We start from the raw sequence: 11,792 nt of genomic DNA, 5'->3' as shown, positions 1-11,792 counted from the left end.
AGAGCCAAGTTTACTGCTTTGAGTTATTCTGGATTTCCTTAAAACCAGGATGTCAACCTCATGGATTTGATCATGTCCAGGTTTATCTGGTCAATGTCACATAAAAATAATGAATGACATAATTAATCAATGCAGATGGTATTTTACATATAATTATTTGATATTGGTGTGAATATTTGAATGCAGATTTACCCGTCGTGCCAGTCACCAAAAATTCACCTATTGTCGAATATATTCAGAAAATAAACTGTGTCAGATCAGCAGAACCTGCCACGCTGGCCCCCAACCCTCTGCAGCCCTTTATGGAGTGGGTTTAACGCGGCCCCCTTCCACCGCTTTCCAGTTTGACTTCGGCAGGGGGCCGGGGTCACCTCTTCCTCCTTTTTTCTTTTCTTTTAATCTTGCTCATTCTACCCCTGTCAGCAAATTTTAAACTGCGCTTCTTTCCATATTAGCAGCTTTGTGCCCCAATTAACGACGGCCCCACACACCTCTAAAGCCACTGCTGTTTTCTGTTAGCACTTAGCCACGTTAGCAGGGGGCTGCTGCTCCATTTACTGATGAACAAGGGGAACTGGAGAGTTTGGGCCTGCAGCTTTTTGAAGTTTTATGGCAATGTTTTAAAGGCACTTTCTACATCTCAGAACTTTCCAATCATATTTGTAAAGAAAAAATCACAATTTGATGCTTCAAAACCACTGAAATAATCAGATTTTGTTTATTGTCACAGAATTTTCAGTAAAGTTTATTCCCTATCCAGGAAAAAGGTTTGAGGAAGATGAGGGTAGAGATTAAACATGGGCAGTATTTTAGACTTAGAATAGTCTGGAGCTGTTACTCTTTCTCTCTGGACGACAGCAGATCTCCTCCTTCAGCTTCCTGTCAAACGCCTCTTGCTGAAACCTGTTGAAAAAGAGGCCACGGTGCTTTAAAACACGAGACGAATAGACGGACAGGGACATCAGCTGTTTCCTTTATAAACATCTGCCTTCAACGGACTAAATTCATTCTTTGGAGGTTCTTTTCCATCAGGCTGGTACCGAGCAGATTGAGTCAGGTTAGGTCCTGGCAAACCGACCCAGACCTCTGTGTTTGGAGGGTGAGGGGTGAGTAGCGGCTCAAAGGGACCTACATGCACCAACCCCAGGTCTGCTTTGACTAAGGAGGAGATGAACTTCACTGTGCAATAATTGTGTTGCAGGAAAGACAGATTCTAAAATACGTTAAGAGTTTGTTTTCTTGATTTATTCATTCTCTGGCCTTTGTTTTCTTTCAGGTGCTGGTCACTTTGGATTCACGCTTCAAGGTCAAGGTTCTTTGTCATTTTAACTTGTCATATTTGTTCCTCAAGACCCAGTGAGTGCTTTGTGTTAGTGCCACTTGAACTTTAACAGACACATCAAATCAATAACATCTGCAGCTTTTCACATCTAAAAACACGTCAAAAATCAGAGACTAGAGGGCATCTGTGGTACTGCACTAAACTGGGTCAAGTCCTATCTAGAAAAATTGAGTACTTTGTTGAAATTGGATAAAATGTCCCTGACCTGTGGGGTGCCCCAGGGGTCAGTCCTGGGGCCCCTGTTGTTCAGTCTCTACATGCTGCTGTTAGGACAGTTAATACACAACAATAATGTGTCACACACAACTCTGCAGACGAGTCAGATCTATGTCTCACTGCAGCAGGTGAATATGGACCAGTGGATTCACTGCATCAACAGATCAGTGTGTGGAGGAAAAACAACTTTGTCCAGATAAACTCAGACAAGACTCAAGTCACAGAAACATAGAGAAAGTGTCAGCGTCACCTCCAGTCTCTCTCTCTAAAACCTTCAACTCAGGACAGAAATCTAGAGGTAAAAATGGACTCAGACTTGAACTTTAACAGACACATCAAATCAATAACATCTGCAGCTTTTTACATCTAAAAACATCAAAAATCAAAGGTAAACTGTCAAACCCAGACTCAGACTTATCCTGCATTTGTGTCCAGTAGGTTAGACGACTGTAACGTCCTGATCACTGGACTCTCCAAACGAGCCACAGAACAGAACATCCAGAACATCCAGAACATCCAGAACATCCAGAACATCCAGAACATCCAGAACATCCAGAACACTGCTGCTCGGGTCAGGACTAGAACCAGGAAGTACGAGCACATGTGTCCTGTGGCTCCTGTGGCTCAGAGACTTTAAAGCAGCTCAGTGTGAACAAGTCTCTCCATGGACCAGCACCAAAGAACATCCCCCACATGAGCCACAAGAACCATCTCACACTCTCAGGACTAAACCAGGACTAAACACGGGGAATCAGCGTTTCTACTTTGACGATGTTTAAATCCAGTCTCAAACGGTTTTGTTAAGCTTTTATTCTGTCTCTTCTCTTTTAATGTTTATTTTATGATCATTTCTGTTTTGTTTGTTTTATTATTTTAGTGTCTTTCTTATTCTGTAAAGGTCTTTGGAGAATTACTTTGTGTACAAATTGTGCTCTATAAATAAACTCGCCTTGTCTTTTGTGTCTAGATTTATTTTCTTTTTCACCTTGAGCAGCGGCAGTTTCTTTAAGTAACTGAACTCACTGGAGGATCTGCAGGTTTGATGCTTCTGTTTGAAGAGACTTTATGAGCTCTACATTTATCTCTGTGCACCAGAGCATGACCTGAGCACATCGATCTCTCAGCTCTGAGTCCGACTGACTTCAGCCGTCTGGTCTGAAGTGAAGCAGTAGTCAGTCAATCAATGCTTTTATCATTTAGTTGTCAATTAAAACAATCATTTAAATGTGTTCTAGACTGTTTAATCCAGGTTTATAATGAGGAGAGAGGACATTGAAGAAGGGACGTGATGAGGAACAGGCCCACCGGGGCAAACTGGACTGTGGAGCTGGTCAAGAGGTGGAGGAACCAGCTGCCCAACCAAACAGCCCATTGTTTTATGGACCAGTTGCATAATTTCTCATTACCTTTTCAAATTAGTGCCATTGTTAATCATCAAATGTCATTGTAAATTATGAGCGTGTCTAATATCTGCCAGGGGAAAGTCTCTCCTTGTTAATTGAAGCTGCCAACTATAACTGAATGTAATACTTAATTAGGATTGGACCTGTGTGTCTCAGGGCTTATGTCTCCAGGTTTAACCAGAGTGGACTGTTGGGCATCTTCAAGTTATTTTAAAGCTAGAGCTAACACTTTTACAGTTAACTCATGTCAGACGTTCAAATGGTGTAGAGGAGAAGAGAGAAGAGATTCTGATCTGAAATAAACGCACAAAAAGATGACAATAAACCAGAAGTATTTTCCAGTTTACTCTAAAACACCGAATCACACCAGGATGAACGGGTCTGACCCAAAACCTCTGCACGTGTAAACTGATGCCTACGTTAATCTAAAACAAATGGCTCTGGCAGAAGTCAAGTCGGTAAAAGATGAAACGTCATGACGGATGTTTGAGTCTGATTGGTTGACGTGTCACAGCCGCAGAACAAAATGAGGTTTAAAACTTTTATCACATCCAGTTAAATCCACACAAACACAAAAGGCACTTATCCACTGCATGTTTTTTCAAAAATAAAATAGTTTGTCCGTCCATCCACGTCGCCTTGTTTGTTTTGCTTCGTTTGGGCGCTTCACTTTTGGCGTCCGCCCAAACCACAATGCTGCTCTGTGATTGGTCTGAACCACTGGTTAACGGCGCCATGGCAGCAGTGGGAGCCCGTGCACATGGATCCTCAGGAGGTTGTGAGGATGCATCCTTCTGATCAGTTTAACTCCAGTAAACAGTTTGGCAATTTTGACTCCAGCTGTCGGTGTTTTTCGTTTCATAGAACCTACATTTCTCCTTGAATCCTGCTGCAGATGTGGGGCTTGTGTTTGTTTCCATTTCTCATATTTGATTTCTTTATATCCACAGACTGACGTGGACTAAGTGAGCGCGACGTCACCCACAGCGTTTGTCTCAAATGAAGCTCCGACTCCGAGTCAGAAGAGCCAATCCGGAACGACGCTGTTAAAAGTAACGCCCCTGGGAGCTGGCACTTAGCAACGCTGTCGATCAAACCTGTCGCTAACACTAGCTAGAGCGACTCTGAGGTACGAGGCGCCTCACTGGGGTCTTAGTAATGTTCATGTCGTGATTTACAGACAAAATAAAAACCTTAGGATCACGTAGCACAAATTAATATGAACAATTTAAGACCAAAATGACGAGTCTGAGCAGCAGGTGCAGAGAGAGGACACAGTTTTTCAATAGAAAGTGAACTGGAGCCAGAGTTGATGGAGCCCATTGTCTATTTGGAAGGTGGTGACGAGCAGGTTTGATATGTCCACACACATGATACAGTCTGTGGTTGTAACTATGGGTTTGAAGGTTTACCAAACACATTATTTCAGGTATTACCACAAGAAATACAAACGCAGAGAAGGCCAAAGGTTTCTGAGGAGAAGGTTTATGTCTCTCTGGCCTGGGAACGCCTTGAGGTCCCACTGGAGGAGCTGGAGGACATGTCTGGGGTGAGGGAAGTTTGGGGAGGCCCTGGTTAGACTGATGCCCCCGTGTCCCGGCCCCGGATAAGAGGAAGAAAATGGCATCTGAACTTCATAACGTCCACACAGCCACTTGTACTTTCAGATGTGTACTGTTGGATTGTCCCAGCGGTCCAGCCATGTCTCCCTCTGGTGGTCATTTTGACACACAACACATCAAAAACCAGAACTTCCATTCACACAGGCAGACCCTGGTGTGGGACGGGCAGTGCTGTGACCGTCTGCGCTGGGATGGACACCGTTTGAGTTGGGACAGAGTTCATCAGCGACGGGACGAGGCGCAGGTAAACGGCTCTGTCTCACAGGTAACATCAGGGAGCCAAACATGGGGCAGATTTGGGGTACTGGAGGGTGATGGGTTGGAAAAGGAGGGAGGCCCATGGTCTGAGAGAGGATACGAGGCGGGGCATTAAAGAGGCGGGGCTAAGGTCAAGGCGGTCCTTCTGCAAATGGAAACAAATGATACACGATTTGTCAGACGCCACATTCTGTAATCACAGTATTCCTGATGGCATTATTTTAACTTGTTTTAAACCTCTGAGATGATTGTTTATTCTAGTTTATAAAGTACTTAAGCTGCTTTTCTATAAGTGAACCATGACACGATAACTGTACTTTGCAATCAGTGACGCCTCCTCTATGTATTTCCACTTGAGGCTGGTGTTTGATGCATTAATATGAACTAATTTTGTTATTATTATAGTTTTGGATGCATTAAATGTACATAAAGACTCATAGACTCCCACCTCTGGACTCTGGAAGGGCTAAATATGTATAATTACTGAAATATGCACAGTCACGAGCTTTGAAAAGTCCTCTAGTTTTATTTATAATGTTGGAATTTGAGTTTTTTGCTGTATCAAACACTGCTGATTCAGTATAAATGATGGGTGATTACTTATTCTATTCAGTGCTTTTAAGAATCAGATATTTTTGTTTGTACTGGCCATTTGTAAAAACTTTCTAACTGTTCACGTTGGCTGTATCTGAAATTGCTCTTCCCAGCATTTGCCTACAAAAATATCCGTGTATTTCCAGCAGCTTTGCTCAGAGGTTCAGTGGAGAGGGCGGGGCTAATGGCTCATCCTCCTAATGATGTGGACACTTTACACCAGCACCGGGGCAGCAGATGTGAGGACGAGGAGTGACTCTGGCAAAACGGGCGGAGCAAAAGCAAAGGTTTTGTCTGATTGGCTGATTTTCTATTGAAGTCATTGCAGTGGATTTAGGGCCAATGAAAGTTCTATTATTTTACGTCTGGACTTTCTTCATCCACACATCTCTTTTTTGCACATGTATGACTCCGTTTACCTTTAGCGTCAGGTCACAGTGAAAAAGTGTGTGTTTTTCCTATTTTTAGATGAGATTTGGTGAACAAACGTCGTGTCAGCTTCTAATAAAAACTCCAGTGATTCAGTGAAAGTGAATTTGATCAGAGATTGAAGAGATTGTTGTGTCGTAACTAAAGTCAGAGCGTGTTTTGGGATGTGCATGTCCAGTTGTTGTTGGCTCTGTTAGTTTTACTGTTCGACGAGTTTCCTTTAGTGAAGACGCCATGAATGCCAGTCCAGATGAGAAAAGGCATTTTTAATCAGTTTTGAATTCATCTCATTAATCTTTTTATAAAAATGAAAACAGTTGGCTCTTTTTCGACGATATTATTAATGTTAAGTGTGATTTGGTGCTGATTAAAATGCTTTGTATCTATTTCACCTTCACCTTTCTTTTTTCTTTTACAGCCTGTGAGCTTTCCCTTTTTTTTGAGGAATGCTCAGATGAATAAGTCACTGCCCTCTGTAATAGTGGGGAATGGAGAATTTGGAAACATTCACTGGCTGCTTTAAGGAATCTGTCATTTCAGAGTTATTTTCATATGTATTTCCACATGTAAGAAGTAGTATACATAAAGAATGAGAAGCTGCGTCCTTCTGACTGGTAGTAAACACTATAAAGTTGAGGAAAAAGCCATCATGAGTCCTGTGTGTGATTGTGATCCAGCAGCTCGCTCAGTGTGGCTCCTCCCTCCGCCGCTCCGCCCTCTGCAGCCTGTCTGTGCCTGCCCCCAGCATACCTCAAGTTCCAGCCCACTTCTAATCGTTTTTCCCTCTGTGTCCTCACCCTCCTCTCTCACACTTTCTAACTATATTTTTAGCGCTACTCTTGCCTCAATCTGTACAAACTTTCTTCCATGAGTGGTGCATCGTTAGCCAGTAACTAAACAACATGACTTTTCAACGCTAACGTGCCACATGCTGCTTAAAATGAAAAGTTCTTTGATAGAACTTGTGTTTTCTTGGACAGTATTTGATTTATACTTATTTATTAATGTCTGTTGAGTCGCACAGTTAGAGGATGATTTCAAAACAACTCTTTTATTGAGCAAAAATGACCCAAGTTAGATGTCTTTCTTTCTTTCTTTCTTTCTTTCTTTCTTTCTGTCTGTCTAATATTACTAATTACTCTGCAGTGAATTATATGTGCTCAGAAAGTAACAATTAACACCAATTCTGTCTCCAAACATTTGCATATCCTGTGTTTTAGGTAGTTGGTTGCAGTTGAAATCTTTGACAAAAAGGAGCCTTCCAAATCTAAAGGAAAGTGCACATGGGGTTCATGGAAGCTCGCTGATGCCTCCTGCTGGAAAGTTAAAGACAAAACACCACCAACTTGGATTCTTTTTAAGACAATGCAGTAGGAGACGTATTTAGAAGGTTGACATGTTTTGGATGGTAGCTGCGAGACGTCTTCAGACTTCAGACTTGTCGCAGTTCAGAATTACATTTATCCATTTTTACCGTTCACATCAGGAGCCGTCCCCTGAAATGTGAAGTTTGAAATCTAAAACGATCTGAACTCGTACGACACCAGTTTAAACGACTGAGGGATTACACCAACACAACACCAGCATGTGACTCCATATCACTAAGACTAAGGCATCTTTTGGGGTGACAGTGGCTCAGTGGTTGAGTGTTGGTCCCAACCTGAAGGTCGGAGGATCGAGTCTTGGTCAGACCAAGTTCTGTCATTGTGTCCTTAGGCAAGACACTTCACCCACATTCACCCCTAGTATGAATGAGGTGTGTGTGTGAATGATGGTGGTGGTCGGAGGGGCTGATGGCGGAGATTGGCAGCCTCGCTTCTGTCAGTCTGCCCCGGGGCAGCTGTGGCTACAATAGTATCTTACCATCACCAAGTGTGGAAATGAATGAATAATGACTGTAGTGTGGAGCTTTGAGAGGCTTCGACAAGACTGTAAAGAGCATTACAAGTGTAAGGCATTATTATCTTTTGTGGTCCTTCTTGACAATTAAACACATCGTGAACTTAACCCTGCATTATTTGGAGTTTTCATATTCCTCCAGCTTTAAGACACACCTCATTGTATTTACATTCATTCATGCGTCACAGGCAAATGGTTTCTGAGACTGTCGTGTTCTCTGTGTTTCTTACAGTTTTGTGAACTGGTTACATCCTGTTAATAAAGCAGATCTATACAAGAAAAGGTCACAAAGAATAACTCTACAGATAATATGTTTTAATGAACATAAAATAAAAATGTTTAAATAAATCATAATTCAAGCATAAAGTACGACACAGACGCTCTTTTCTGATGCCTTTTGAAAGACGAGCAGAGTTCAGGTCTGTTTTGTGCATTTCAACAGAAACAGTAGCTGCTTACATTCATAAATGTTTAGCATGACACATTTTGCAAATAAAATAACAATGTAAATGAGAAGATGAGAGCTGCTTTGAATGAAAGCAAAGTGAATGGAGGAATGGTGGTTTGTTAGTCCACAGGGAAATGTATCTGTAGAGCACAATTCAAATCAGGACATTTGAGACAGTTACACATTTCAACGAGAGACTGTGCAAAGACTTTCATGTTACTGCATTATCATCATAATGTCATGAAACAGAAGAAACTGCAAGAACAGAGAATCATAAATATGTGTTTTCATATGATATAATTATCCATTACAACTACAATTCTATTTGTTGTAAAAGTAACAAAAAAATGCATTGTTTTTGATAAATTCAAGATTTATGTGGCTCTAAAATGTGGTTTTCTTTTGCTATTTCTTGTAGCAGAAGAAATACCTTTGTTCCTCGCAGTTAGCGATACTATAAAGTTCTGTGGACATCTTGTCCACCATACCACAACGCTTATGCCCTGGACAAGTTGATAGATCATCATACTGGACTTCCTCTCCACCGACCCACACCCAGTGATCTCCCAGGAACCTCAGTCCAGTCCACACCTGCACATCACAGAAATCACATAAATGAACTGCACAACTCAACACTGTTCTGCTGCAGAGGGTCTTACCTTGTCTGAAATCTGGCTCTTCACAAAGTCATGGTCCTCCACAGTGAGGAGAGTGGCCAGGTCATAGCTGCGATCTGCAGAGCTCAGAGACCTGCAGTGGACCAAAGCCTCCTCCCATGTCTTCATCTGACTCACCAAAAACAGAGAGTCATCAAGACAGAAGAACTTATGGCTCACATGGCAGACACTGCTCTTCCAGACGCCATCATCTATTATCCTCTTGTAAACGCAGTTTCCTACATCCCCAGAATCTTCTGGAAAACATAAACAGAAGCCATTTTCTACAGTTCATTTTTAAATCAAAGCTTCTCCAGCACAAAGATTCTCAGTGAGGTTAAGGTCTGGACTCTGTGGTGGATGATCCATCTGTGAAAATGACGTCTCTGCTCCTGATCCACTCTGTCACAATTTGAGCCGAATGAATTCTGGCATTGTCGTCTTGGAATATGCCCAAAAATCCACTGATGGAATAACCTGGTCATTCAGGATATTCAGGTGTCAGCTGACCTCATTCTGCTGAACTTAGACCGGACCAACTGCAGGAGGAGACGACCTGTTTGCTGAGTTAAATCCAGGTAGCGACTTTTTTTGTTTTGGCCAGGCAGTGTATAAGTTTTGTGTATGGCCTTTATGGACTATATATATTCTCTAAAGGCAAATCCAGGTACATTTCACCACAAGAAACGATAAACAGTAAATATAAAAACTGTATGGGTAAAAATGGAAATTGCTTATTTGAGATCCTGAGGTCAAGAAAAAACAAATATCTATAAATGTTACACTTACCCTTGTTAACCATGTTATATGTAACTGGCTCGTCTCCCCTGGACCATTTCCAGTCAGTTAATGAATTGTCCCGGTACATCCCAAGCCAACTGTCCTTATCGATTTGGTTATTCTCTGCATCAGTCTTGATAGTGACCAGGTCAATGTGGTGCTCCCTGCAGTAGGACTGAGCACCAGCCCAGGTTAAATACTCATCCACATATATGATTCTTTGTTGACCCTTGACTCCCGTCACCCAGAGCAGAGCGAGGAGAAGCTCCAGTCCTCCCATGTTAAAGAGCTGCACCTGAGGACACATGGAAAACTAAGAATATTTGTTTCAGTTTGATCTTATTAAAGAACAGAGACTTACAAAGTCAAGAAAAAGTGAAATATGAAGTTGCCAAATAGCAAATACAGGATATCAGTGCAGATAATATTTCATCCAGAGAGCCTTATTTTACCACGCGAGGACAAAAATCAAAAGTTCTCAAAAATAACTTAAATGATGGAATCAATTTGAGCTCATAATTCCACCTTCTCTCGTTACTTGGAGTCAGTTATCATTAAAATCATTTCAGTGTTTTGTCCAAATTATCTTCATGCGATTGTTGTGTCCTGTTACCTCGATGCTCCTCAGAAAGTGCACATATGTTCAGTGGACTTGTCACGCTCTTGACTAAAAAAACATCTGATTTCCATATGATCATTAGGACAGAGACTGCACCAATCACAGATGTGTGTCTCTTTGGTCTGAGGGGAGGCTGGGGCGGCACTGCCCCCTCTGGTGGCTTGATGTTTAAGCTTTGACTCAAATGTGATGATAGACATGTACTGTTGGGTTTATCTTCACAGCTGTTCTGTGATCTTGCCATGTCTCCATCTGGTGTTCATTTTGAAAAACAGCATCTCAACAGCTAGACCTCCCATTCAAAACCCTGGGGTGGAGCACTGATTGAATTCTGACCAGTGTAGCTTTGGCTTATGACCCAAACATGTAAATATCAGTAAAAGAGTGGGGCACGGGTCAATATGATCCCACATTTAAGACATTCTTTTAACTTGATTTAAATGAGGTGAAATTAGGTGTAGCAGGATGGCCTAAAAAGCCTCTGAATTGTGCCTGAGTTGAGGTGGTGCCCTGTAAAAGATGGTCCATGACGTGATCCAACCTCTTACCTCTGACGCCACGCGCCGCTGACTGCGGACAGCCCGTCATCAGGAGCTAGCTGTCTGAGCTAACGTTAACAAACTCAAAAAGTCATTGATTGTCAGGTGCTCACACTGGGTGGGCTGTTAGGCCTCGTCTCATTTGTCTTTCCTCGCCTCCTTCTCCATTTCTCTCCTTGATTCTGCAGGAAATGGGTTTGAAAGTCCCACCCACAGAGGAGACACAGGGAGGAGAGAGAAGCAGAGGAGGGAGGCTGGAGGAGACATGAGCTAAGGGTCAGTGACACAGCCTTTCCTCAACCACTTGTTCTGACCAAAATGACCCTGTAGTGACCCCTGTGCTAAGGCTGCTCTTGTATTATTATTCTAGGACTAAAGTACAGTAGGGTTAGGGCCAGGATCAATAACACATTCAGGATTATGCAACATGTCAAACATCTTTTTCTGCTGTACTTATGTTGATGCAACTATACAAACTTCTAAAATGTACCTGACCTGTGGGGTGCCCCAGGGGTCAATCCTGTGTCACAACTCTGCAGATGACACTCAGATCTATGTCTCACTGCAGCAGGTGAATATGGACCAATGGATTCACTCACTGCATCAACAGATCAGTGTTTGGAGGAAAAACAACTTTCAACTTTTTATTGAGATGCTTTCAGTTGTATGCAGTGTTTGGTGGTTTAGTCATTACAGGTGATTTTAATGTACATGTGGATAATGTGTTTGACAGAAACACTAAAGAGCTCAGTTCTGTGAAACCTTTGGTCTGACTCAGTGTGTCAGTGAGCCACAACAGAGGACACACTCTGGACCTGCTCATTACAAAAGGAGTAAATATTTCAAATGTCAATGTGGTGGATGTTGCTCTGCCTTATCATTTCTGTGTCTTTTTTGACATGTCTGTTATTCCTAAAACAGCGGCTGATAACACAGGCTCACTCTTCATGAAAAATGGTACACTTTGTATCATTTCCATGAACAGTG

General features: G+C 42.2%; 1 protein-coding gene across 1 annotated transcript; it reads right to left on the bottom strand.

Moving 5' to 3' along the window:
• Positions 1-8,616: 8,616 nt before the first annotated feature.
• On the bottom strand, positions 8,617-9,669 carry LOC129456462 (struthiocalcin-1-like). Its single transcript, XM_055223757.1, has 3 exons — positions 9,657-9,669; positions 8,871-9,124; positions 8,617-8,802 (listed from the first exon to the last, which is right to left on the bottom strand). The coding sequence occupies exons 1-3, from the start codon at positions 9,667-9,669 to the stop codon at positions 8,617-8,619; spliced, it is 453 nt and encodes a 150-aa protein (XP_055079732.1).
• Between the last annotated feature and the right edge of the window lie 2,123 nt (positions 9,670-11,792).

The sequence above is a fragment of the Periophthalmus magnuspinnatus genome, chromosome 8 (assembly GCF_009829125.3).
Source record: "Periophthalmus magnuspinnatus isolate fPerMag1 chromosome 8, fPerMag1.2.pri, whole genome shotgun sequence".
Taxonomy (NCBI): domain Eukaryota; kingdom Metazoa; phylum Chordata; class Actinopteri; order Gobiiformes; family Gobiidae; genus Periophthalmus; species Periophthalmus magnuspinnatus.
This window is presented reverse-complemented; position numbering and strand designations above follow the sequence as displayed.

Bases quoted from the DNA above. Each gene is read 5' to 3' on its own strand.
- LOC129456462 (XM_055223757.1), bottom strand. The intron at 8,803-8,870 runs GTAAGACCCTCT...TGTGATGTGCAG, and splicing joins AGAGCCAGATTTCAGACAAG to GTGTGGACTGGACTGAGGTT.